The following is a 27,752-nucleotide window of genomic DNA, read 5'->3' on the forward strand; positions in this document are numbered from 1 at the left end:
AGCCCTGGCTATCCTGGAACTCACTCTGTAGACCAGGCTGGCCTCAAACTCAGAGATTCATCTGCCTCTGCCTTCCGAGTGCTGGAGTTAAAAGGTGTGCCCCCGGCTTTACTTTTAATCACATGTATATGTGTGTCTGCCTGTGGGTATATGCACACGTGTTGCGCTTGCATGTGGAAGCCAGAAGAGGGCGTTAAATCCCATCGACTTGGAGTTACAGGTGGTTGTCAGTCACCCAGCGTGGGTGGTGGGGACCAAATCTGCACGAGCAAGTCTGAGCTCTTAACCTCGAGTCATCTAGACAAGTGTACTGCTTTCGTTCAGACCCACAACAGCTCCACAGATCCATGGCTGGCTGTGATCTGAACAGCCGTGAAGAGACTGTGAGGTGGGATCTGGGGGAAGAAAGGCAGAAGGAGCCCTGGGCAAGTGCTATGAGAGACAGACGGTAGCACACAGGAGCCCGGAATAGCTATGGCTTTGGAGTAGAAGGGCAGGTCTTGCTTCCAGAGGCTCTTAGCTTTTCTCTACCAGCAATCTAATGCTACAGCGAACCACTCCAAACTCAAGGGCACAATTTGAGTCAGCACTTGGTCCAGGTGGCCATTCTGCCCTCAGCTAGGCTCCCTGGTATGACTGGGGTGTGCTGGCTGGTGACCAAGGCAGCTCAGCTCTGCTCTCTCTGTCTCCACTGTTCATCCGGCAGGCCAGCTGGTTCCTGGAAGAAACAAGAAGTGCAGGAGGAAATATGGGGTCGCTAAGCTAGAGCCGGAGGCTGCTACACCCCACTTCTGCTCTAATAGGCAAAACAGGTTACCAGTCTGTCTAGGTTCAAGGGGAAACAGACTCTCTGTAGAGAGAAAAGTTCTGAGGTAAGAGGACGTGAATCTGAGGGAGGAGTCACCAGAGAGCCACGTTAGGCCTGAAGCTGATGCAATCCTGGGACCATTTGCAAAAAAAGATTTCCAGGTTATGAATACTAAATCTGGCATGGCAGCTCCACCTAGCTAGGGGTGTGACAACTCAGCTTCAGCGACCATAGGACAAAGTTCTAGAAGCTCTACTAAGTGCAGCTGGGAATAGAAGCAGGAAGGCAGGGACCCCAAGGCCAAGCAAGGTCAGGATTCGGGGAACAAGTTTGAGAAAGTGTGACTGACAGTTGCTTCTCATTACTGCAGGGCAATTCTGTGGGTTTTTAAAGATTTATTATTATAGGGTGGTGGTGATGGTGATAGTGGCGACGGTGGTGGTGGTGGTGATGGTGATGGTGGTGATGGTGGTGATGGTGGTGGTGGTGGTGGTGATGGTGGTGATGGTGGTGGTGGTGATGGTGGTGGTGGTGGTGGTGGTGGTGGGTGGTGGTGGTGGTGTGGTGGTGGTGGTGGTGGTGGTGGTGGTGGTGGTGGTGGTGGTGGTGGTGGTGTGGTGGTGGTGGTGGTGGTGGTGGTGGTGGTGGTGGTGGTGGTGGTGTGGTGGTGGTGGTGGTGGTGGTGGTGGTGGTGGTGGTGGGTGGTGGTGGGGGGGGTGGTGGTGGTGGGGGGGGGGTGGTGGTGATGGTGGTGGTGGTGGTGGTGATGGTGGTGGTGATGGTGGTGGTGATGGTGGTGGGGGTGGTGGTGGTGGTGGTGGTGGTGGTGGTGGTGGTGGTGGTGGTGGTGGTGGTGGTGGTGGTGGTGGTGGTGGTGGTGGTGGTGGTGGTGGTGGTGGTGGTGGTGGTGGTGGTGGTGGTGGTGGTGGTGATGGTGGTGATGGTGGTGGTGGTGGTGATGGTGGTGGTGGTGGTGGTGGTGGTGATGGTGGTGGTGGTGGTGGTGGGTGGTGGTGGTGGTGATGGTGGTGGTGGTGGTGGTGGTGGTGGTGGTGGTGGTGGTGGTGGTGGTGGTGGGTGGTGGGTGGTGGTGGTGGTGGGTGGTGGCAAAGGTGGGGTGGCTCCTTTAACCCCAGCACTGCTGAGGCAGAGGCAGACAGATCTCTGAGTTCAAGGCCAGCCTGGTCTACAGAGTGAGTTCCAGGACAGCCAGGGCCACACAGAGAAACCCTGTCTCAACAAACAAAAACCAAAACATGATTTATTATTGTAATTTATGTGCATGTATGTGTGTGTGTGTGCGCATGTGCACATGTGTGATTGCTACATGTGTTTGTGAAATCCAGAAGAGTACATTAGAGTCCTTGGAGCTTGGATAATAGATGGTTGTGAGCTGTCTGACATGACACTGGGAGCCAATCTCAGTCTCCTGGAAGAGCACTGTGCTCTTTTAAACACTGAACCATCCCTCTGCCCCCTATTTTTAATTTTGTATGTCTCTCTATGTCTGTGTATGGGTAGTACACGTGAGTGCAGGTGCCCAGGAAGGCCAGAAGAGGGCCTTGGGTCCCCTCGAGTTGCAGTTACAAGTGAGCCATTGTAGGTGCTGGGAACTGAACCTGGGTTTTCTGCAGGGCAGTATGTGGTTTTAACTGCTAAGGTATCTCTCCAGCCCCAGCTTTTGGCTATTGGTCACCATAGTCTATTTTTTTTCCTTTTAAAGTTGCGTTTGCTTACTTATTTATTTACCCCTATGGATAGCACACAGATGCACACAAACACACGTGCACATATGCACACACATGGATGGACGCATGTACGCATAGCATTGCATATCACATACAGGCACTATACGTGTGTACACAGCTCTCTCCACAAATAATACACACAATGTGCACACGTGCACACACACACTTTGAACACACATAGTGCTTTGGGAAAGGGAGAGTCTTCGGTGTTCTGTTCTACAGGAGCTCATGTCTAGCCTGGAACTGACTATGTAGTTGAGACTGGCCTTGAATTGCTGACCTTCAGGTGTGCACCACTATGAATGGCTTCAATGCCCTGTTTCACCAATGGGGACATGGCAGCCTGGGTGGGGTGGGGGTGGGGTAACTGAGTTATGGAGAAATCAATGACCCAGCTGTATCTGGGGTCTCCAATGGGCCTCTCAGAATCCAGAGGCCCCCTGTTTAAGAGGCAGTCTCTCTATAATTCACAGAGGCTTGGATTAGTCAGTGTTCCTGATTCATAGGGTGGTCCTCCATCTTGGATGGTCCAGTTTGAGAGGACCAGGATCAAAGGATCTGGTCATTGACTCCTGTCTGTCAGGCAGCTCTGCTTTTTATTTTTCCCCTCTTTCTACCTCTGCTCAGTCAGTCCTAGACCCTCCATGAGCATGTCCCCATTGTTTTCAGGGTTTCCCTAGTCTGTTGACCACTCCCCTGAAAGGCATCTACATGTTGTGGGGGAGGAGATGGACGCCTCTCTTGCTGCACCCTGGGAAGAAACCTGTTTGACCCACAGCGTGAGTAAAAGGCTCCTGCACCCTTGTTGGCATTCCTTTATGGGCCTAGAGAGATGTAAATCAAGTGGCCTTCTCTGGCTACATCCTGGAAAAACTGTGGCTCCTCAGAGGCTGGTGTTTGCAGTGTAAACAGTCCTCCAGCATGCCTCCCCCCTCCCCGTCAGCCAGGGCTGAGAGCACCCATGTCTATGGCTCCTACCCAAAGCAACCCTACCTTGCTGGAAAGGCTGTGTGTGGGATGGAAACCACACTGTCAGAATGAGGAGTGACCATCAAGGCTGGCCTTCCTTTTTTTCTTATTTGGACAAGTGGTTACTGTGAGGAGGGGAGGGTGTGGGATGGAGGGTAGAAGTCACGAATAGCAAGCTGGCTTCCTGCAGCGGGGTGGGAGGTGGGGGGATGGCCCTGGGATGCTCACTAAATTTCTGGGGAATACAGGTTAACTCCATATCTATTACCCAGTAGTCTGGGGCAGATCAACAAGAGTGCTCTCAAAGCAGAGCCCTGTGGGTATGTAGATCCCTGCTCATACATCCTGAGCCCCTCTCTTTGTAATTTTGTAACGGGTAGAGGTGCTGAGGGTCAGACACCCTTATGTTAGGCAAGAGCTGAGCACTACTTCCTCCCCTCCTCTTAGCCAGGTATCACTATGTAGCCCAGGCTAGTCTGGAACTTACCACGTAGCTCAGCTTCAAGTCAAACTTTGAATCCCCCTGTTTCTGCCTCTTAAATTCTTGGATTACAGCTGCGCCTGCCACCCATGATAAGGCTGGCTTTTTTTTTTTTCTTTTCTTTTTTTTTCAGAGCTGGGGACTGAACCCAGGGCCTTGCACTTGCTAGGCAAGCGCCCTACCACTGAGCTAAATCCCCAACCCCAAGGCTGGCTTTTGACACCTCCTCAGCGCCCTCAGCTCTCCCCACTCCAGTCTGTTCTAGAGCCTCTCTTCTTGGCACCCCTCAGCCTATTGAAGTTCTGGCCTCCATCAACTCTAGCTCTAGCTGAAGCCATCCAGAATTAGCGGACCTGCATGTAAAGGGTAGGAGGCCCCAGTTCTCTTTCCAGAGAAGTCACTGCAGTGCCGAGGAGGGTGAAGTTTCTCAAAGGCCTTTTCACAAGTCCGAACTTCTTGCATTACACTTCTCTCACCCTACCTCCTTCCTCTTTTGGTTTTATTTGCCAGCGGGAAGTGGCTAAAGGAGGAAGTAACAGAGTGAGAGTGAGGGAAATCAGAGACCCAGGAGACTCAGGAGTGGAGCATGTAGCCTGCTCTTGCTGGCAGGCTCCCCCAAGGTGATCCGGTGAGAGAAGATGCATTTGTCATTTCTGGCTCTCTTTCTCTTCTGGATCTCAGGTGAGCAAACTCAGGCAACCAAAGGAAGTGGTTGCCCAGCAAGAAGAGGCCATCCATTCACCACCCCATTCTTGTGGTGCCTCTGCGGCAGAAATATTGAGCTCTTAAACCCCGTCCTAGGCACAGTTCTGGACTATTGTGGGACCGGTTATATTTAAAACAGACACATTGGTGAGCCCCACTGGTCTTTGTGGGGCCAGGAGAGTCCTGGTTGCTCAGGAGAATGTCTGATGGGACTGGACTGTCATTGTGTGATTGTATTCCAGCCAGGGAGGGAAGGCTTTGAGGGAAGAAATGATTATGGGAGCTGGTCGCTGAAGGAATAAAAGAGTTCTGCTACTCAGAACTGATGGAGGGGTGATTCATGGCAGCTGTGAGAGAAGGCGCTATCAGAAGTGGCCGAGGACTGAAAGGCAGGAGACAAGGCCACAGATAGAGGGCTGACTGCTTGGCTTTTAAGGCAGAAGAGGGCTTCTTGTGTTTTGAGATTTGGGGAGGGGGGCTCCCTACGTAGCCAAGGCCGGCTCTCTAACTAGTGATCCTCCTGCCTCCGAGTCTACCTCCAAAAATATTCACAACACGACTCATAACAATTATGAAGTAGCAACAAAAATGATTTTATGGCTGAGGGGTCACCACAACATGAGGAACTGTTTTCAAGGGTCGCGGTGTTAGGAAGGTTGAGAACCACTGCTTTAGTGCCTGGCGAGTTAGACCGCGGAAGAGGTTTTTCTGGTACTGGGATTATAGGCTGTGCCATGACGTTTGACGCTTGAACGGATGTAGCTGTAAGTGGACGGATACAGTTTTGATTTCAAATAATCTCTCTCTTCATTTGGAAGACAGAGGCAGGTGACTTTCTGTGAGTTTAAGGGACAGCCTGGTCTACATAGCAGGTTCCAGGCTAGTCAGGGTGCAGGCTGAGACCCTGTCTCGAAATAAATTGCACAAAAAAAATCATGAGTTCTTCGTGCCATTTTGTTTTCTGCGTGTGCACATCATGTACTTAGATAATTGTCTTCTCTCGTCTTCTCCCCCATGTCTACTGGTTGCCTTCCTTTCTGTAAATACCCTCTTCTGTTTTGTTTCCATGTTTGTTTGTTTTTTTTTTTTTTTGTAAAAAAAAAATCTGGAGTTTGTGCAGGAGAAAAAGAAAACATGTGATCTCTGTCTTTCTGAATGTGGCCTATTCTCTTTAACAAGACGGTCTCCAGGTCAATGTGTTTTCCTGCAGGCACAATTGTGGATTTATGCGTCGTCTCCTTTATCAATGGACTTTTCTCCGTGGCTCGGTTATCGGGGCTCGTGCTCCAGTGTAAATGGGTGTGCAGATACTCTAGTGCAGGGGTTCTCAACCTGTGGGTCAAACCCTCAGTCTCTAGGAATATTTACATTGTGATTCATAACGGTAGCAAAACTACGAAGTAGCAATGAAAATCATTTTATTGTGTGTGTGTGGGGAGGAAAGGGGGGGTCACCACAGCATGAGGAACTGTTTTCAAGGGTGGTGGTGTTAGGAAGGTTGAGAACCACTGCTCTAGGGCATGCTGAGTTACACTGCTGAAGGGCTTTTCTTGCTTTCTTCCCCAGAACTGGGGACCAACCAGGGCCTTGCGCTTGCTAGGCAAGCGCTCTACCACTGAGCTAAATCCCCAACCCCTTTTCTTGCTTTTACTCTGGTGGTTTCCACTGTGCCCTCCAGCTTCTCCTCTTGGCTTGAAATATTTTTAGCCGAGGGCTTTCAATTTCATACCCTTAAAGCAGCCGCTTCTCAGGGCTCTAGAATCTTGTAGCGAAGTGCGTTATTCAGCATTCAGCTTTCCCTGTTGGACATTTCCTAGTTAGTTAGACCTGAGGGCTGAAGAGATGACTCAGCAATTAAGAAGGCTCGCTTTTTTTTTTTTTTCTTTCCCCAGAGGACCCAAGTTCAATTCCCAGCACCCAGTGCTGAGTTTTTCACAATCACCTGTCACTCCAGCTCTGATGTCCCTTTTGGGCTTCATGAGAACCTGTAGTCATGTGCACATACCCGAAGCACATAGTCATACACATATACACATAAAAAAAGAAAAGAAATGTAGGGATAGTAAGACCCTGACTGAGAGAGAGAGAGAGAGAGAGAGAGAGAGAGAGAGAGAGAGAGAGAGAGAGAGGTTATTAAAAGGTGTGAACAATCTCAAGGTTTGACCCACTTGGGTCCACGGTTAGGTCATGCAGTGGAACACCACACCGAAGTACACAGGGACACAGACAATATGGATGGAATTCGAAAGCAGATGCCAGGAGGAAGAAGGCAGAATACCACTGTATACTATATGATGCCGGCCTTATGACATGTGCAGAGTAGATGAGTCCATGGGGCCAGGAAGTAGATAAGTGTTAGTGGTGAGAAGGCAGGGAGACTGTCACTAGTGTGAGACAGCTCTTTATGCTGATGACAGAAAAAAAAAGTTCTGGGATTAGACAGCAGAGGTAGTCATGAAGCTGTGACTGCTCTAAAACCCACTGAGCTGGGTGTGCTCAATGAGTTAAATTTACGGCATGTGGATTATGTATCAGTTTTAAAGGCAGAACAAGATAAATCCTGAGCTCTAAATATGCCTCCATTCATCAACACTCGAGTGTTCATTAATCTTCCTCCATCCTGGGAGAATTGAACCCGGGGCCTCATGTTCACCAAGAGGGCACTCTACCAAGCGAGTTGTTGGTCCCAATGTTTCTGCCTTCTTCTCCTTCTCCTTCTCTTCTTCTTCTTCCTTCTTCTTCTTCTTCTTCTTCTTCTTCTTCTTCTTCTTCTTCTTCTTCTTCTTCTTCTTCTTCTTCTTCTCCTTCTCCCTCCTTCTCCTTCTTCCTCCTTCCTTCTTCTTTCTTCTTCCTCCTCCTCCTCTTTCTTCCTTCTTTCTTTTTCTTCTTCTTCTTCTTTTTTTTGAGACAAGGTTTCCCTATGTAGCCCAGGCTGTCCTTGAACTAGCTGCATAGGTCACATTGGGTTCTAGCAGTGTTAAGACTGTAGGCATGTGTCACCAACTATGCTTGGAGCACAGGTTTTTGTTGTTATCTTACCTTTATTTAGTGTGTGTGTGTGTGTGTGTGTGTGTGTGTGTGTGTGTGTTCTGGGGATTGAACTCAGCTGGTCAGTTTTAGTAGCAGGCACCTTTACCCAATGAGCCACCTTGCTAGTTTTGGAACGAGGTTTGCTAACAAGGTAACCCAGAAAACGATAACATGTAGCAATCTCAAGGAAATAGGGAGAAAACTACTCGGATGGGAAATTAACTTAGAAAGTAAGGTGATAACATTGTAAGCAGTTAGCGTACAATGGGTTGATACATGCCCATGAGGTTAGGAAACCATACCTCTCCTCTGAAGTGTGTCTGTGAGGGCGTTTCCCAAGGATCAACTACTGGGGAGACCCATGCTGATATGGGCAGTACCGTTCAACAGGCTGGGAAGCCAGATGGGATAAGGGGAAAATGACAGTTGGTACAGCCCCCCTCTCTCCCTCCCCTCTCTCCCTCCCCTCTCTCTCCTCTCTCTCTCTCTCTCTCTCTCTCTCTCTCTCTCTCTCTCTCTCTCTCTCACATTCCTCCTCCTCTTCCTCTCCTCCTCCTCCACTTCCTCTTCCTTTTGCTCTTTTCCTCCACTTCCTCCTTGTCTTCCTCTCCTAGTCCTCCTCTTCTCCTTCCTCCTCCACTTTCTCTTCCTCTTTCTCCTCCTTTTGCTCTTCTCCTCCACTTCCTCCTCCTCTTCTCCTCCTCCCCTTCTTCCTTGCCTCCTCCTTCTCTTTCTTTCCCGCTTCTCTCTATGCTATCTCTCTCAGCCCTCACCGCTCTTCTTCCTGATTGTCAGGATGTAAGTCACTTGCTTGTCCCCTCCTCCCTGCTGTGATGAGTCAGAAGAACCCTTCACGTCTCAGGTTGATTCTGCCTGATATTTTATCATAGAGACAACAACAAAAGGCTAACACGTGCCCCAGCTCAACCTCAGAACTTCTTTGATAAAGACAGAGGGAAGGAAGCAATTACTGAGTAGAAAACTGCAGCATAAGGACAGACGGCAGACGTAAGGAAAGCACGGGCTCAGCATAGATCAGTTGAAGGATATTTCATAAATGCTAAGCTACCTTCCTCCTCCTTTCCCTTATTTGTGCATGTGTGTGCTGTGTGCATTCCTGCCGGTGGCCTTGCATGAGGACATCACAGGACAACTTTCGGGAGTACATTCTCTCCTTCCACCATGTAGGTCCCAGGGATCAAACTCAGGTCATCAGGCTTGGTGGCCCACTGAACCATCTTGCTAGCTCCCAAAAATTATTCTCACAAAGGAACATTTCAGTGTTAGCCCGAATCTTTCCAAGGTGAGAAAGCAGAAGAAACCCCTCTCACTGTCAAGAAAACTCCGGGGCAGGACAGCATGAAACCAGAATGGGATGGGCACGAAGGTCAAGGGAACAGAATGGAAAAATCCATCTGGAAATCAGGAGTTTGTCTGTTTGGGAAATGCACCCACGCAGTTCATGCAGACAATGGGACCTGTGTGTGAGAGGCCACGGAATACAGAAACCAGAGTCATTCAGCCAAGGTGGGCGACTATAGGAGCCCACTGAGACCTCCAGCAACAGCCCATATAAGAATCCCTGTCCTGTAATGGAAAGATGATGGATGTTTCAGTCACTGAGCCTCTCTCCTCCCCAGTGCAGCTGTGGCTGTGGGGATCATTAGAGACAGGGATGGATTGCTGGGGCCTGGTCAGCATAGTTCACGCAGGTGAGAGATGTAGGCTTTTTGTACTGGAAAGTTTAGAATGATGGCTTGGTTGGTAGCCCATATACAGTCACTAAGATGGATGAGCAAGAGGACATGGGTTACATAGCCAATGCCAGCCCCAAACCATTGAACTGAGAACGGGACCCCATTGAAGGAATCAGAGAAAAGGACTGAAAAGCTTGGGGCTGCTGAACAACAATGCCAACCCCAGAGCTTGTAAGTCACCCAAAGACTACATGGTGAAGGGCTCCAGAACAGGGATGGATCCTAGTGGGGCTTGCCCTGGGCCAGAAGCATAGCCCCAGTGAATGGGATTGTTGGGGGAGGGCATGGGGGAGGATGGGGAGACACCCTCAGAAGGGGAAAGGGGCTAGGGGATGTTGGCCTGGAAACCGGAAAGGGTGGCTAAAGTAAATAAGAAATACTCAAGTTAATAAAGATGGAGAAAAAAAAAAAAAAAAAAAGCACTCGTTCTTACAGAGGACTCAGGTTTGTCAGCAGCCCCACAGTGGGTCACAATCATCTGTAACTCCAAGTCCCATGGATCTTCTGCCTCTGAGGGTGCACCAGGCATTCATGTGGCACACAGACATACGGGCAGGCAAAACACCCATACACATAAAATAAAAGTAAATCTTAAAGGGGCTGGAGAGATTGGAGAGATGGCTCAGCGGTTAAGAGCACTGACTGCTCTTCCAGAGGTCCTGAGTTCAATTCCCAGCAACCACATGGTGGCTCACAACCATCTGTAATGGGATCTGATGCCCTCTTCTGGTGTGTCTGAGGACAGCTACAGTGGACTCATATAAATAAAATTAATAAATTAAGTAATTCTTTTAAAAATAAATAAATCTCAAAAAAAAGTATGAGGCAGAATAGAACAGGGTACCTGAGTCTTCCTCTGCTGTTTGGATATTCACTCAGCCTCATGCATCAAGCATGCGTGTGATTCCACCCACACATCACACACACATGCACACGCACATGCACATGCACACACAGACACACACGTGTGTGCGCACACACATGCACACACACACATGCACACGAAAGCACACACACATACACACACATACTCACACCACACTCTCATGCACACGCGCACACACACACACACACATTGCAGGGAGTAACTGATTTTTGAGTCAGAGTCTCACTCTGTAGTCCAGGCTAGCTTTAAATTCATGGTCCTCCTGCTTCAGCCTCCTGACTGATGAGTTTAGGTGTGTGCAACACCACACCTGAGTGTCGTTTATGTGTGTGGGGGGGAGGTGTTAGAGATGGAAGCCACGGTCTCGTCCACACTAGGGTCTCTATGTAGTCCTGGCCATGTTGGAATTTGCTATGTAGGCTAGGCTGGCCCTGAACTTAGAGACATTTGCCCACTTTTTTTTTTCTTTTTCTACTAAGTACGGTAATTAAAGCCTGTGCCACCATGCTTGGCTCTAAATGTTTTCTCCAGAATTTTCCTGGCTCCTCTGACCCAGCAGGATGTTGAGGGATGGCAGGCAGCCTGTCTCAGAGAAGAGGTGTCTGTCCTTTGATCACTATTCAATTAAAGATGCTTTTGGAATTGGTACTGTGCCCCGCCCTTAGAGCAGGAGATCAGTGATCCGTGTGCTTGTGTTTTCCAGGCTGCTCCACTGCTCAGGATTTACTCACAGGACCAAAGGAGGTGAGCAGTTACGAGCAGGGCTCCCTGACAGTGCAGTGCCAGTATGCCTCATGCTGGAAGGATTACGGGGAGTTCTGGTGCCAAGGAGCTAGTTGGAGACCTGTGAGTTTTCATTCAAACCAATAAACCAGAACAGTTGGTGAAGGAGAACTGTGTGTCCATCAGGGACAACCAGACAAACTTCATCTTCACAGTGACCATGGAGGACCTGAGGATGAGCGATGCTGACGTTTACTGGTGTGGAATTACAAAGTCTGGATATGATCTCATGTTTAAAGTTCGTGTGGGCATTGAGCCAGGTAAGAGGTGTGTGAACATCTCTTTAAGTGCCCTTTCTGGTCTCTCAGCTCTCAGGAATTAGCTGTCACTCAATAGAGCTGTGGGGGAAGCAGAGTCCTGTAGTCCCATATTAGAAGAGACAGGTCTCTCTCTCTCTCTCTCTCTCTCTCTCTCTCTCTCTCTCTCTCTCTCTTCAAATACTTATTTATTTCTTCTATGTGCACAGTTGTTTTGCTTGCATGCATGTCTGTGTAAGGGTGCCAAACCCGCTGGAACTGGAGTTACAGACAGCTGCGAGTCACCATGTAGGTGCTGGGAATCGAATCGAACCCTGGACTCTGGAGAAGCAGCCCGGAGATTCCATGCACTTTCCCCTCCTCTTCACTGCACTGCTCCATCTTGAGTCTATTTCCAGGACAGGACAGGGTGGTTGTTCCCATCTCCAGCTCATAGGCCAGAGATACCACTTCTAGTTCCTGCCGATGCTGTCCTTGAGTTCCATGGAAAGTTTGCATTGCTCTCTGAGGAGCTCCGGGTGCTGCCTTCACCTGATGCTGCTCTCCGTCCCTCTGTATCTATCCTGAGGGAAATGGTACCAGCTTAGTTCTGGCGTTGTGGTCTAGTTGGCAAGGACTGGAAAACCTTCACACACAGTTGCATTTCTGATGACTGCAATGTCCCAAGAAGCCCATTCATCCCCATTAATAATGTTCTCTTTGAGAGTCCTTCTAGAATGCAGAGCTCTTGGTGGTGATGGTGGTGGTGGTGGTGGTGGTGGTGGTGGTGTCAGCTCAGTGGTCTTGGTGTATCAGCTTGGAGTAGTTTCTCTCTTGGGTTCTGCACAGCCAGCCTCAGACAGGCAGTACCAGGTCACAGGGCACTTGGAACATAGAGGTAGCAGAGGAGAGCAGTCTTTCCACCATTACCAGGACTCCCTGAAGTTCACTATGGTGCAAACCTTGCATTAACTTGCTGAACCCTGACCCTTGGAAGAAGGTTGCCCTCATTACTGAAGCTTGGTAATTTGTCCCAAGCAATGTGTCCTCCTGACTCTTAGGACTTTTTCTTCACTATTAAAAGATGTTTATTTAGTTTATATATATATGGGTGTTTTCTCCACCACACATATATATGTACCATGTGTGTCATGTGACCACAGAGTCCAGAAGAGGGTATCAGTGGAGTTATGGATGGTTGTGAGCCACCAGGTGGGTGCTGGGAACTGAACCTGTGTCCTCGACAAGGACATTGTGTGCTTTTAACAGCATCTCTTTAGCTCCAATATTAGCTGTTGGCCTTAGAAGTTTCAAATCTAGGTTATGTTAGCAACTCTTCAAGCTCCCCGTCTCTTGGAGGGAGGCACTGGCTGAGGCACTGTCACAGCAGTTGACCTCAACTGTCCTTATTCACCATCCTCCTTGGACTTAGTTCCAGCCCTACCTGCCTCGGAATCTCTGGGCTCTCATAGAGACCAAGAGGATACTATAGAACAGCTATAATCGCTTGCTGCAGCCTTGCTCCAGGGTCATCCGGCTGGGACGGCTCACACTCCCTCACAGGCTTAGAGCAAGTGCACACTGTGAGTGGGTGGCTGGATTAGTGTTCTTATCTGTCCCATGCCAAGCAACCCAAGCACCCACTACAGTGCCAACAACGCCCACCACCACCTCCACCACCACCATCTTCACAGTGACAACCACTGTAAAAGAGACCAGCACGCCTTCAACGCAGACCAGCCACTACTCTGATAACAGGTAAGACGTTTTGGATGCTGCTGTCTTCTGCACCCCAGTTAGGCCAAATTCTTCCAATACTTTCTGAAGTCTCAGACTCTATTCTTATAGTTCAAAATGCTGGCCCTCCCGGCTTGCCTTCAGTTCCCAGTGAGCCCTAATCCTGGAACAGAGGGTGGCTTGTAGGTTTGCTGGTCCATTTGCTCATTCACTCATCCTTCTTTAACTGGAGTTAGTTTCTCTCTGGTAGGCATGTGTTGTGTTCTAGAGACATGAGTATAGTGCTCAGTGAGAGAGAGAGAGAGAGAGAGAGAGAGAGAGAGAGAGAGAGAGAGAGAGATAGAGAGAGAGAGAGATGGGAAGTCAGCAAGAATAGTGTGTAGTGTGGCTGGATGCTTGTGTGCATGTATGCGTGTGTGTGTGTGTGTGTGTGTGTGTGTGTGTGTGTGACACAGAGCTGTAGGGCCACAGGGATGGCTTTTGGTCCAAATTCTAGGAGACCATGGAGAACTGTGGAGTACTTGATCCCCTAGAGCTCTTCAAACAACTGTTAAGGGGGCTAGAGAGGAGGCTCAGCGGTTTGAAGCACTAGCTGCTTTTATAGTAGATTCCCAGCGGCCATGTGGTAGTCACAACCATCTATAACTCCAGTTCCAGGGAATCCACCCTCTATTGCCTCTGAGGGCACTGCACACATGTGCACAGACACACACACACACACACACACACACACACACACACACACACTCACGTGCACATTGGTGATTCTGGTGGCTCCTTGAGGTCACTAAGCCACCTCTTCCTTTCCTTTCCTCTCCCTTCCTCTCATTTTCTTTTCTTCATCACCCCTGACTCCTAACAGAGTTTCCTGCAGTTCAGGCTGACTTTGAACACACGATGTAGCTGAGGATGACCTTGGGCTTCTGGTCTTCCTGCCTCTGTCTCCTGCTTGCTAGGATCCCAGTTGCTTGCTCCCATACCTAGTTCGTGCCTGCCAGGGATTGAACTCAGGGCTTCATGCGTGCCAGGCAAGTACTCTGCCAGCTGAACTGCACCTCAGCCCTCATCTGACGTCTTCTTTGACCCTGCCTAGGATCACCCCAGGAGGAGGAATGGACAGATACAAATGTACCCATTTTACAGGAGTGGAAACACAGCCTAGGTGGCTTCCCAGTGAATCTTGACCCTAGATCTTGGATAGAGGTTTTTTGACAGCAAGGCCAGAACCTGGTTTACTTTTTAGTAACCTGCCCAGACACCTGCAATCAAAGCACTTTCTTGAATCTGAGAGGTCTCTTCTTGTTTTTAGTTTTTGGTCTCTTTGCCCCCATAACTTTGCCTTCACGTATTTGCTTTGAGTTAATGAATCAGTCTATTTTACGGGTAGGAGTGCTTTGCCTGTGTGTTTGTTTGTGCTCTACTGTGCGTGCCTGATGTGCACAGATGTCAGAGGAGGGAGTTATATCCCCTGGAACTGGAGTTACAGATGGTTGTCACCACCACATGGATGCTGGGAACCAAACCCAGGTCCTCAACCAGAGCAGTTAGTGCCCTTAACCACTGAGTAATCTGTCCAGTCTCTTGGCTTTGTTTTCAGTTCTTCCCAAGGGCCGCTATTGATGGCACCTTTCCACAAAGCCTCACAGAAGATGCCCACTCTTTCTACCACCACGAACCCCATCACCCTACTCCCTGTTTTGCCCTCTGTCTTGAGGCTTTTGTTTGTTTGGGTTTTGCAGTTCTGAGGACTGAACTCAGGGCCTCACACATGCTAGGCAAGGACTCGACCACGGAACCACACTCGTGGCCTTCCAAGTGACTTCTTAAGTAGTAGCTCACTTTCCTCTTCTCCTTCTGTTTGTTATTGTCCCCCCCTCATGTGTGTGTGTGTGTGTGTGTGTGTGTGTGTGTGTGTGTGTGTGTGTGTGGCCTAGACAACCTCCAGTGTTGTTCCTCAGGCACTGTGCATCTTTGTTTGTTAGAGCCTCTCACTGGCTGGAGCTCACCAAGTAGTCTAGACTGGGACTCCCCCATCTCCACTTCCTCAGTACCAAGATGGCAGGAGCATACCACCGTATCTGGCTTTTCAATGTGGGTCCTAGGGCTTGAACTCAGGTCTTCATATTTGTAATTCAAATACTTCATTGACTTGGCCATCTCCCTGCCCCCAGTTTCTTCTTGTAAGGACCCCGTTTGCATTAGATTAAAGCCCATCCCCGTGACCTCACCCAGAGACCCTATCTATCTTCAAATACAGCCACCTCTGTAGGCTCCCAAGGGACAACTTGTTCCAAGCCTTTCTTCTAGCCTCTAGATTTGGTAGCGATATTTCTTAATTTATATATTTGAAAATATTTATTTTTGTTTTCTGTATATGAGCGCTTGTCTGCATGTATATCTGTGAACCACGCTGCTATCTTCTGATCCCCCAGAACTGGGCAGTTGTAAGCTTCCATGCGCAGGTACTGGGGATGGAACCTGGGTTCTCTGCAGGAACAGCAAACCCTCTAAACTACCATCCCCTCCCAGCCCCTGTTGGTAGCAATGCTGATGTTTCTTGACTTGTAGCTGTGTCACTGGAATCCTATCCCTGTCATGTGGCTTCTCTCTATGTGTGTTCAGTCCAAGTTTCTCTCTTAGTAAGGAGTGGCGGTGCACACTGGTGATCCCAGCATCCGGGAAGCAGAGGCAGGCTGGCATCTACCTATTGAGTTTAAAGTTAGTCTGGGCTATCTGAGATTCTACCTCAAGGAACCAAAACCAACAAACCAACACACCAACAACCCACACACCAAAAACAAGAAGTCAAACAAAAACAAACATCCAAACCAAATTTCAAACAAGGATCATGGACGTTGGATGGGGTCCACCCTCGTCCAGATGGTTTTACCTTAACTCAGTCACATCTGCAAAGACCCTCTGTGCACATAGGTCATACTCATAGACTCTTGGTAAACACAACTTTTGACAGACACTCTTCAGTCTGTAGAGAGGGCATGCACAGGCTCCAGGAAGCCTGATTTAAGCCTCTCCCTCTACAGTTCTTCTTTTTAAAAATTTTATTTATTTATTTGTTTATTTATTTTATTTAACTAACGTATGTATACTGTCACTCTCTTCAGACACACCAGAATAGGGCATTGAATCCCATTACAGATGGTTGTGAGCCACCATGTGGTTGCTGGGAATTGAACTCAGGACCTCTGGAAGAGCAGTCAGTGCTCTTAACCACTGAGCCATCTCTCCAGCCCTCGCTCTACAGTTCTTGTTGAGCTTCCACACACAGCCTTTGAAGGTGCTCAGAATGAGGAGGGTTCCCTGGCTGGAAACCAGAGTTCTGTAGGCCGTAAGGTGTTTGGCCATCCCCTGCTATCAGGTGGCTGGGTTGGGCTCAGAGAAGGAAAGCATAGGCTCAGGTGTACATGTCCCCTGCCCTCCAGGTATGACAGTGGTGGGGTCGGCGACGGTAATGGGTTTCTGGATCTCAGCGTGCTCCTCCCAGTCATCTCTGCAGCCCTGTTGCTTCTCTTGCTGGTGGTCTCACTCATTGCTTGGAGGATGGTGAGGAGACAGAAGAAAGGTGAGTGTGCCTGACCCTGAGGCTAGGGCTGGTTGGATGGTGGTGTGGGCTCAGGGCTAGCACTGCCTTCTGAGAGGGGGTCTGAGGGACTATCCATCCACATAGTCTGGGAGAGGCTGTGCTGGAAAGGCCACCAACAGCTGGCCGTCCAAGAGGTTAGCAGACAGCTGGAGCTTGAACCCCATGTATAGAATCTGGAGTCAGCTACCTGCTCTGTAGCTGACTCTGTACCTGCTCCTCTCTGACCGCTTCTCTTCCTGTGTTTCCTAATTTTGGCCTTGGTGGCTGAGGTAACAATGGCTTTAGGAGAGCAGCCCATTCTAGGGAAATGCAGTTGTGGAGGAGGTGCTGAGCTTACATGGGAGAAGGAAACACGCACGTAACAGACACAGGCACACAAACACTCGGACACACAGCAAGTCCGAGTGTGATTGAGTATTGTGACTCCAGGCATCAGGAGCATCGATGTGACCCCAGCTTTGGCTCCTCTCTGCCCATCAGTCCCATCCCAGGCTGACCTACTTGTTCTGGGTGCCCCTGCTTTACAGGGAAGAGCAGCCCTTTCTCTCAGAATTACACGATTTCTCAGAGATCGCAAGGTCAGCCAAGCCCTTTCCTGTCTGGCTTCACTTCCACATTTTCAAGTAATTGTAGGTTGTTTCTCAGAATGCTCTCGGCCTGAGGTGTTCCCTCCCCCTAAACCTCAACCCAGACTCCATCCCCAACTCCAGCCTAGATGGCTTACAGTCTCAGAGGATAGATTAGACCTTTTGTTTATTGCAAGACAGGATCTCACTGTAGTTCAGGCTGTCCTGGAACTCAACACGTAGACCAGGCTAGCCTTAAACTCCCAGAGATCCAACAGCTTCTGCCTCCCAATGCTGGGATTAAAGGCGTGCACCACCATGCACTTTTTTAAAGAAAAAGATTAAATTACGTATTTGTTTACGCTCCCGCACCCGTGCACCCATGTGTGCATGCCATAGCACGTGTGTGAAGATCAGAGGACATCTTGAGGGAATTGGATTTCTCCTTCTATCATGCGGGTTCCAAGAATTAAACTCAGGCTGTCAGGCTACACAGCAAGCAGCTTTACCCACCTAGCCATCTTGCTGGCCCCAGACCCTGCTTAGTATCCATCCTTTCTGCTCCCAGATGCCTCGACTGTCACCAAGTTTAAGTATTCTCTCTATTCCTAGGTGTGAGGTCGTTTGATACTAAAAACAGAGGGCGATCCTTTCTTTCTTCTTTTGTCTCCAGAGCTGGGCATGGGCTGTGGGCAGGGAGGAGGGTCAAGGGTAGAAAAAAAACCTAGCAAAACCCAACAACCCCTCTTTTCCCCACTCCCCTCAAAAAACCTTGTACCCGCTGTGCTGGCCCAGTGCAGGCATCCTAGCTGGGGGCAGAACACTCAGCTGTCAGGCAGGGCCAAGCACCTGGAGGGGACAGGGCCAGCCACCCTGTGGCTCAGAGCCCGTCTGAAGATGAAGTAGAATTTAGATGGAGGAGGGACAGGGTGGTGACAGGAGGACTATGTGGTCCAGTATCTAGTGAACGGGCATGACCTTGAGGTGGCCTTGAAGGATGCATCAGGTAGAGGGATAATCAGAATATATCTGAAGTTACAAATGAAACCCGGGATCCTGCAGGGGGGAATCTCAACTTCAGGAGAGCTGGGAGCTGGCAGGGCCGCCCACTGGTCATTTGTACAATTCTATGAATAAAAAGGTTCCGATCACTCTCTCTGGCGGAGAAACGGAGCACTGATCTCAGAGATGTCCGGTGTCGCAGACTGTGCTTCCCAAAGGGTCAGAATTGAAACCGTACCCCTGGTCTGGCCTTATTTGTACCACGCCCCTTCCCTTCCCTGCATGTAGGGACCTCACAAGTCTCAAGAATGGGCTCTCTAATTGTAGATTGCTTTTCTTTCCTTTTTGTCTTTTAGCTGCTGGACCACCCTCAGAGCAGGTAAAAGTGTCCCAGAGGCCAGACGAAGAGACCAGCAGGCTTCTCTCTCCCTCTTTTCCTTGTTTTTTCACCTCTTTGGAGCCAAATGTCCAAATGTTTCAGATGAGCCACATAACCCAAGAATCCAGATTCCCTGTGTGTGTGTGTGGGTGTGTCTGTGTGTGTGTGTCTGTGTGTGTGTGTCTGTGTGTGTGTGTCTGTGTGTCTATGTGTGTGTGTGTGTGTTGCCTAGAAACAGCTGTGTGTCTGTGTGTCTGTGTGTCTGTGTGTCTGTGTGTGTGTGTGTGTCTGTGTGTGTGTGTGTGTGTGTGTGTGTCTGTGTGTGTGTGTGTGTGTGTGTGTGTGTGCCTAGAAACAGTGTGTGTGTGTGTGTGTGTGTGTGTGTGTCTGTTGTGTGTGTGTGTGTCTGTGTGTGTGTGTCTGTGTGTCGTGTCTGTGTGTGTGTGTGTCTGTGTGTGTGTGGTGTGTGTGTGTGTTGCCTAGAAACAGAGGAAGGGGGAGGAAGGGTCTGGAAACAGCCAGACTGGGGAAGCACAATTGGTCTGGGAATGGGGAGCACAAGGAGCTGGTGGTGAGGGGCGGGAGGTGGGGTGGGGGTGGGAGTGGGGGCGGAGGGGAGGAGAGGCACTCGCAGGAAAGCAGAGAAAGTAGAATCTGTTTCCACAGGCTGATTCTGTGACTCACATCTTGTGTCCCCCCAAACCCCATGTACAGCCTCTGGAGGATGATCTCTGTTATGCAAACCTGTCACTGCAGCAGCCCAGAACCTCCCCTTTGAAAAAGGGCTCCTCCATGTCCTCCTCTGGCAAGGACCACCAAGAGGAAGTGGAATACGTCACCATGGTACGTCCTGTGGGGCCATGGAGATGCGAGCCTGCCGCCGCCTCGCTCCCTTGGAAAGTGAACCCCACGGCCACGTGGACACAGCTGATGGGGGTGGGGTCTGAACAGAGCGAGCAGCTTCAGGAGTCTCTCCACACCACATCTCAACCCAAGGACTTGGCAGCCCAGGCTGCCCCAAGTGGCTCACAATCCTATGGGAAGTGCTTCTCCTGGGGCAGAGCTGGGGGCTCCGTTGTGGTGTGGCTGAAGGTTATTTGGGGTTCCTACCAGCATGGAGACCTGACTCTGAGAATTCTCTTGTCTCGTCCGGCCGGGTGGCCACTTCAGCCCCTCTGACTTTGTGACCTTCTGTATCCTAGGCTCCCTTCCCTAGGGAGGAGATCTCATACGCTGCTCTGTCTTTGGCGAGCTTGGGTCAGGAGCCTACTTACAGCAACACTGCCTGCCTTGTCACCCACGGTCCCAGGACAAACCTTGGAGAGGAGACCACAGAGTACAGCAGCATCAGGAGGCCCATGCCTTGATCTTGGTCCCTGAAGGCAGCCCGGGAGCATGCGTTTGCACATCGGCCTCTGTGCCTGCTTCTTTACCAGGCCTGGCGGGCGACTAAAACTCTGACCGTTCATCTCTCATGGTCTTCAGCTCTACCTTGAGCTTGGAGTTCAGTCTCAGGGGGCCCCAGTGAATTAAGGCTCCTTCCACATCTCTCCACATAGAGCCAACGCACCTTGGAAGGTACCAGGCAGGCTGCTTCAGGGATGCTGTGTAATTCATAACGGTGGCAATAATAATAGCAACCAACCTTTATTTATTGTTATTCATACGGGTGCCCCTCCCGGACATTTTCATCCTCATACCCAAAATCTGTGAATTATTCTTACAAAGGAAGACAGATAAATATGTGTTTAAGTTAGGGATTTTGAGATAAGTCTGTTATTATCCAAGTAGGCCCCATATAAAGCTACAAGGGTCCCTTTAAGGGGGAATAGAGCAAGTCAGAGAAAAAGGGGGAGGGGGAGGGGAGAGGAAGGGAGATAGAGGAGAGGAGAGAGAGGGAGAGAGAGGGGATGGAGAGAGGCGACAACAGAAGCAGAAGGTGGAGGGATACAGCAGGAGCCAGGATGCTGTGCGTCCAGCAGTCAACCAAGACAAGTATCAGACCGACCCCTGGGTGGGACATCTTAGAGCCATTAGTCCTGCTAGGGTTGTTGAATTGACTGTGTACTTTCAGAATTGTACAAGAATAAAGCTGTATTGTTTTCATTTATTTCCTTGCCTTCGGTTTTTTTGAGATAGTCCTGGCTGATCTGGAACTCTATAGACTGATCTAGACGCTCTGTAGTCGAGGCTGGCCTCCGACTCCCAGAGATCCGCCTGCTTCTGCCCCACAAGTGCTGGGATTTAAGGTGTGCACCACCACCGCCTGGTTTAGAATACAGCATTTATAGATATGGGGCTTAGCGCCTTCATTCTGGGGTCCTGGCGATTGTCTCCTCAGAAGAGGTGCTGTGGCCTAGGCGGAGCAGCTATTTCTTCTCTGCCTGGTTTCTTTTCTTCCTCTGCTCAAGTTAACGCTCCTCCCAGAAACCAGTGAAGTCCTTTCAAAGCTCAGAGCTGATGGCTCCCTCCTTATAACCGCCAAGGCTTCTTCCTCTGCCTTTGAGGCCCCAGGGAACCCATGGCTCCTGCTTGCCTCGTGAACCCTAACTCCATCTACTCCCCCTCATTCTGCTCTACCCATCCTGCACCAGCCTCTTCTCTTTCCTTACCAGATGTTCCAGTTTGGGTCTGAAACGTCTCGCACTAAATCAGGCGCTAAAGGCTTGATTCGCAGTCTGTGGTGTTTTGGGAGTCAGCAGAACCTTTAGAAGGCGGGGCTTAATGGTAGGAAGTGACGTCACCAGGAGTCTACCTTTGAAGGCGATGTGGGAACGCCTCTCCTGTTTTCCCTTTTCCTGGTCGTTGGGAAGTGAGTTGCTTTCCTTTGCCACAATGTTCGTGCCAGCTAAAGGCTCAAGGCAACCGAGTCAGGAAGTCATGAATTAAAAGTTAAGTTATAGTCCCAATATTTTGTCAGAGCAATGAAAAGTAGACTAACAAAGAAATACTGTGCCCTTCTCAAGAAGGTCACTTGCTAGCCCTTCTTTATTTGTATGGGTGGGTACACGAGTAATGGACACAAGCAGGAACCAGTTTTTCTTTCCACCTTGTGCTCAGACCTTAAGGCTTGCATAACGAATACTTCACCAGCTAAACCGTCTTGCTGACCCCCAAGTGTGACTATTCTATTTCTCGAGATTTTATTTACTTTTTATTTTATGTGTATGAGTGTTTGCCTGATCGTACCTGTCCTTGACACTGTACCATGCATGTACAGTGACAGCATCGGATCCTCGGGGACTGAAATTACAGATGATTGTGAGCCACGATGTGGGTGCTGGGAATCGAATCCTGGTCCTCTGGAAGAACAGTCCGTGCTTTTAACTGCTGAGCCATCTCTCTAGCACCAAGTCTGACTATTGAGTTGGCCATTTGGGCTGGTAAGTCTGGAGTGAGACTGTTTCGACCCAGGATGTTTTGAGATTTATGGAGCAAGAAGTTCCTACATACAGATCTCCAATCGGAACAGACTGGAGGCAGCAGAGAGGGGAGGGGGGAAGGAGGGAAGGAGCAGTCAAAGCCTTGCACCAGTTCATTGAAGTGCCACCTTTATTTACTGTGCATAAAGCACATTTATTTCTGGGTTTATTTTAAGTAGTCTGTCCCTAAACTGCGCGAATAGTTACATCCATGCTGCTTAACAAGGAATTCATCTTTTTTGGTGTTACATGCGGTCACAGATCCTCGTGAGCAACATTGCTATGAAGCTTCTGATGCAAAGGAGGGAGGAGGCCAGATGTGGTAGTACACACCTTTAATCCCAGTACTGGGGGCGGGGCAGCCCAAACTCTGTGAGTTATAGGCCAGCCTTGTCTCAAAAAAACAAAACGAGACTCAAGTCTGGAATAGGGGGAAGCCTAGTGTCTTGCTCAGTTTGGCTTGGCTAGAAGAACCCAACAGCATCAGTTCATCTCTGAACAATGGATACAGGCTGAAAACAGGGGTTCCTGGCTACCTGGCCGGCTAAACTTTTGACATTGTAACACATCATTAACATGTGCAAAGCTCATGCTTGAGTGTAGACAGAATCTGTTATAAGCATATCTGTCGATTAAAAAAAAAGCCTGTGGCCAATGAGCTGAGGCAGGAAGTAGGAGGCGGGGCATCCGGCAGAGAGAGAATTCTGGGAAATAGTCAGGGGTGAGAAGATTCACCTGGGAACACAGAGGAGGTTGGAAGCATGGGAGCTGAGCAGAGGTAACCAGCCACATAGATGAGTTTAGGATGTAATGAAAGGAGAGATTAGCCCTGGAACACTGAGAAGACCGTTGTAAGCCAGCAGGTAGCTGAACTCAGGATAGAATAAAGGTGAGATTTGCCCCCAGGAACTCTTAAGAAGATGGTCATAAGATGAGGAGAGGAAACCGGTCACATAGCAGGATCCAGGTTAGAATAAAAAGGATAGTAAGTTAAGAGCAAGTCAGAGAACGAGCCAAGGCATATGGTCTAGGCATTTATTAATAAATGATTAGCCTCAGAGTCATCATTCTGGAAGCAGGGGGCTGGGAGGAAACGTAGATCTTTTTTTTTTTTTTTTTTGGTTCTTTTTTTGGAGCTGGGGACCCGGGCAGGGCCCACCCTTCCTAAAAAGCGCTCTACCACTGAAGCTAAATCCCCAACCCCGTAGATCTTTTGTTTTTAACACTTTTCGAGGACTTTTTTTTTTTTTGTAATCCCAGCCCAAACACAAAATCTTATAGTGAATTTAGTAATTTTATAGTTTTGCTAGGACTACTTCTTTTCTTTTCTTTTTAAAAGATAGTGAGTTGCTGGGAGCTCTAGAGACGGCTCCATGGACAGGGGAAGGCACCTTTCTTCTTCAGGTCTTAAGTTCGGTTCCCAGAACCCTAGTTGGATTGCTCTCAATCACCTGTAACCAGCTACAGGGTGTCTGACGCCCTCTTCTGGTCCCCATGGACACCACGCTCATATGCACACATTCACACACATGCACGCACATATGCACAGAGTTGAAGATGGCGTGTTCTTTAAACATATAGTAAGTCGTCAGTACTTACTTTGCGCATGTTTGTATGGAGGGATCGCACATGTGTCATGGCACCAGTATCAACGTCAGAATCCAATTGTGGGAGGTCACTTGTCTTTCCCTAACTCTACAAGGGCTCCAGGGTTTCAGCTCAAGTTGTCAGGTTTGGCATCAAGTGTCTTTACCCTTTGAGCCACCTTGCCAGCCCACGCTCTGCTAACTTCCAATTGCCTTATACAGGCTTTGGAAGCTAGCAAGCTAGCTAGCATGCAAGGGAGGTTGGAAGGGAAACTCTTGTAAGCAGCACTGATTTGTATCTGGACATTGTCTCCGCCGTATCCTGCTGCTCAAGGGCTTTGCGGGAATGTTTGGGTGGCTGGCCAGCACCGTTGCTGCAAGTCAGGGAATGCTGCTGGGGTCTGAGCGAGGGTGGCGTTTGTCAACCCAATGTATGGGTTCCAGGAAAACGCATTGTGTTAGAATTGGCTCCAGGAGGCTGCGGTGCTCGGTTCTGGCCAAGTGCCTGCTTATTTATAGCCTCATCCAAAGTGGCCGGGGTTCCCCTCCTTTGGCTTTTGAATTATTAATATTTAAAGATTCCACTTGATGTAAATTGGGAGGGGACTGGAGAGGTGGCTCAGTGGTTATCGACACTTGCTGCTCTTGCAGAGGACCTGGGTTCAGTTCCCAGTGCCCACAGAAAAGCACACAGTAGCCTGTAACTCCAGTTCCAATGGGTTTGATGCCCTACTCTGACCTGTGTAGGCTTCTGCATAAGTGTACATACATGAAGTCAGATACACACACATACACATAAAATAAATAAGTGTTTTGAAAGTTAGGAAGTGTTGGATTGTTTCTTTTAGGAACTTTGTGTGCTTCATGTTTACGTCATGTTACGGGCAGAACTTTTCTTTTGAGTCATCTGAGGGGGTTAAAAAGATGTGTAGTTCAGATAAATGCTGGGTTGAAGACAAGCATGGTGACGAACATTCTTAATAGCAGGGGTCGGGAGGCTGAGGAAAGTGTTGTCTCTTGTGAGTTCAAGGAGAACCTGGTCTACAAGTTCCATGCCATCCAGGGCTACATAGAGAGAGCCTCTCTTAAAGGAATGGACAGATACACAGAAAGATAAATGTTGGGGTTTTTGTTTTTTGGTTGTGTGTGTGTGTGTGTGTGTGTGTGTGTGTGTGCGTGCTGTGAATTGAATGTGGGGCCTTGTGTATGGTAGGCAAGCTCTCTACCTTTTGTCCCCAGTCTTTGGTCTGACACCTTAAAAAAATAGTTTAACACATTAGGCTTGTGTGTCCATTTTTGTCCACTGAAATTGGGACTGGTTTTGATCAATGTGTGGAAAGTTTATTACACCAGGGAGTCACAAAACAGATACATGTATTTTCAAATGTTTTATTCTGACTCCAAACATCTAGCTTGTAGCAATGCGCTGATACATTTTAAAGCTTTATTGTTATTTATTTGTGTGTATGCATGTGTGTGTCCCTGTATGTGCACCTGTGTGCAGAGACCAGAAGAGAGTGTTGGGTACCCTGGAGCTGCAGTGACAGATGGTTGTGAACCACCGTGTGGGTGCTGGGAACTGATCTTGGGTTCTCTTTAAGAGCAACCAGTGCCTCTAACCGCTGAGCCATCCTCCCGGTCTCTCTCCTGATGTTTTGAATGTAGAGCTAAGGCCTTTTCTTTCTTTTTTCACTCTGCTGAGAGGTGGGCCCATGTTTTTCCTGAGAGAACTGTGTATAGATTGCATTGTCTTTGTTCTAACTTCCCTAACATGAAGCAACGTTCTGGCTACCTATGAAGCAATGTGATCAGACTTCTTCTTCAGTCTTACATTTTTTTCTCCTGTTAGTGGACAGCCCCTCACCCCTTCTATGCCAGCTTGCCACAGTGACCAATGCCCGAGCAGAGCATGTTGAGGGAGGGAGGATTTGCTTTAGCCTGTGATTTTGAAGCTTGTGAAGAAGAACAGACAGCATCGTAGTGGCCAGGAAGCAGAGGAAACATGCTCAGGAAGGCGTTGCTTGAGGTAAGGCTCTAGGGACCTGCCCTGTTATTTGCTTCCTCCAGCTAGTCTCCTCTTTGTCACCTCCTAACAACGCCATTAGATTAGGACTCCATCTGCTAGTGAGGTCAGACACCTCAGGATCCAGTTGCTTCCCCAAAGCCTGTGAGCTGGCAAGCAAGTCTCGGTTTGTAAACCTGTGGGGCACATTTCATATTTAAACCCTAAAGAATCCTTAATTTGGCAGCGTGTTATTTACTCCTCTGAAGTATATATGCAGGAGTACCTGCCTGGATGGATGCGTACCGGGTGAATGCCCGGTGTCCTCGGAGGAGAGAGGGAAGCATCACATCCTGTAGAACTGGTGTTTCAGATGTTGGGAGCTTCTGTGTGGGTGCTGGGAACTGAACTCGGTCCTCTGGAAGACCACCCAGAGCTCTTAATCTCTAGCCAGCTCCCTAGCTCTTGATGGCTTTCCCCCCAAGGTTTATTTATTATGTATACAGCATACTGCCTGCATGTACACCTGCATGCCAGAAGAGGGCACTAGATCTCATTATAGATGGTTGTAAGCCATCCTGTGGTTGCTGGGAATTGAACTCAGGGCTTCAAGGGAATTCAAGCTCAGGGCTGGAAGAGCAGTGTTCTTAACCTCTAAGCCAACTCTCCAGCTCCCGCTCTTTTTTTAAAATCACAGACTTTATGTAGACTTTTTTTCAAAGAATTCAGTTTCACTTTTGTGGAAATAACAGTCCTGTCCACATTATTATTCCATCAGTTACTATTGTTTCAAATATTAATTGTGTGTGTGTGTGTGTGTGTGTGTATATGTGTGTGTGCGCGCGCGCAACCTGTGAGAGTCTCTTTTTTCCTTTTACCATGTGGGCTTTAGGCATCATCTGAACTCAAGTGCTCAGGTTCAGTGGCAAATGTCTTTACCTACTGAGCCATCCCCCAGCCTCTGTATATTATCCATTTATACTTTGCATTTATTTACATATGGAGGAATTCGTTCAATGACATCATCATCATCATCATCACGATCATTGTATTTCTGGTGTAGATAAACATGGGCCCCTGAACAGCAGACTCTGGCTAGCCAAGAGCCTCTGTGAGGATAACAGAAGCCAAGGGCCTCCCCAAGAAGATCACACAGCAAGCATGTAGCATGTCACGTGGATTCAGTGTTTCGCCAAGAGACTGAAGGGCATTGATTCATCTAGTCAGTTGTATAAGTTAAGAAAGTTGTTATTAAATTGCTTTTTTTCCCAAAGAAAGAACCCCAAGCTCACAGTAAAGATATTTCCTAAGGGGATTGTGGATACTGTATCCTGTGGTGAGGTGCTCCAAGCTCACACTGAGGGGGCTGCGGATACTGTATCCTGTAGATACTGTTTAGTCAGCTAGGTGAGTCAGCCTTGTAAGAATGAGGGACCTGGGTTTGATCCACAGAAGCCATTTACAAAGTCCAGTGAGGTGGTGTGTACTTATCATCAACTGCTGGTCAGGCAGAGCCAGGCAGGCAGACCCCTGAGACTCACTGGCCAGCCGGCCTTAGCCTGCTCTGCTAGTTCCAGGCTACTGGGAGACCTCCAAAGAAAAGCATAGACAGGCTGGGAGGATGGCCCAGGAGTTGGTCGCAGAGCTTGCCATGCATACATACATAGTAATAATGAGGAGTGGATTTGACTGGTCAGAAGCTCACCTTAATACTAGGTGGGTGTGGCTGCTAGCTTATAATTTCAGATTCAGAAGGCAGAGGCAGAGGCTCCCCAGAGCAAGGTGGGTAACAGACAAACCGTACTGGTGAGCTGCGGATTGGGCCGACAGACCCTGCCTTAGTGAATTAGGGGGAGAATGATTCCTGATGTCAGACTCGAACTCCACTTGCACACTCAGCTACATCACATACACACACACACACACACACACACACACGCCAACACACACACACCCCACATCGACATTAAACATGGGAAACAAGATGGGCGGGGCCTGAGGAACGGCATCCATGGTTATCCTCTGACGGACAGTTTCCCAGGAGATGAGAGTAG

General features: G+C 49.0%; 2 protein-coding genes across 2 annotated transcripts in view; one reads left to right on the forward strand and one right to left on the reverse strand.

Moving 5' to 3' along the window:
- Rab37 (RAB37, member RAS oncogene family) overlaps positions 1–27,752 on the reverse strand; it is a 68,107-nt gene that overhangs the window by 21,997 nt on the left and 18,358 nt on the right. The gene's annotated exons all lie outside the window — the stretch shown is intronic.
- Cd300lf (CD300 molecule like family member f) lies at positions 4,531–20,549 on the forward strand. Its single transcript, XM_032913164.1, is given in 8 exon segments — positions 4,531–4,687; positions 11,088–11,232; positions 11,234–11,427; positions 13,032–13,161; positions 16,581–16,720; positions 18,666–18,694; positions 19,403–19,531; positions 19,891–20,549. Coding segments are annotated over 8 exon segments (975 nt in total). The 5' UTR covers positions 4,531–4,644; the 3' UTR covers positions 20,056–20,549.

The sequence above is a fragment of the Rattus rattus genome, chromosome 9 (genome assembly GCF_011064425.1).
Source record: "Rattus rattus isolate New Zealand chromosome 9, Rrattus_CSIRO_v1, whole genome shotgun sequence".
Taxonomy (NCBI): domain Eukaryota; kingdom Metazoa; phylum Chordata; class Mammalia; order Rodentia; family Muridae; genus Rattus; species Rattus rattus.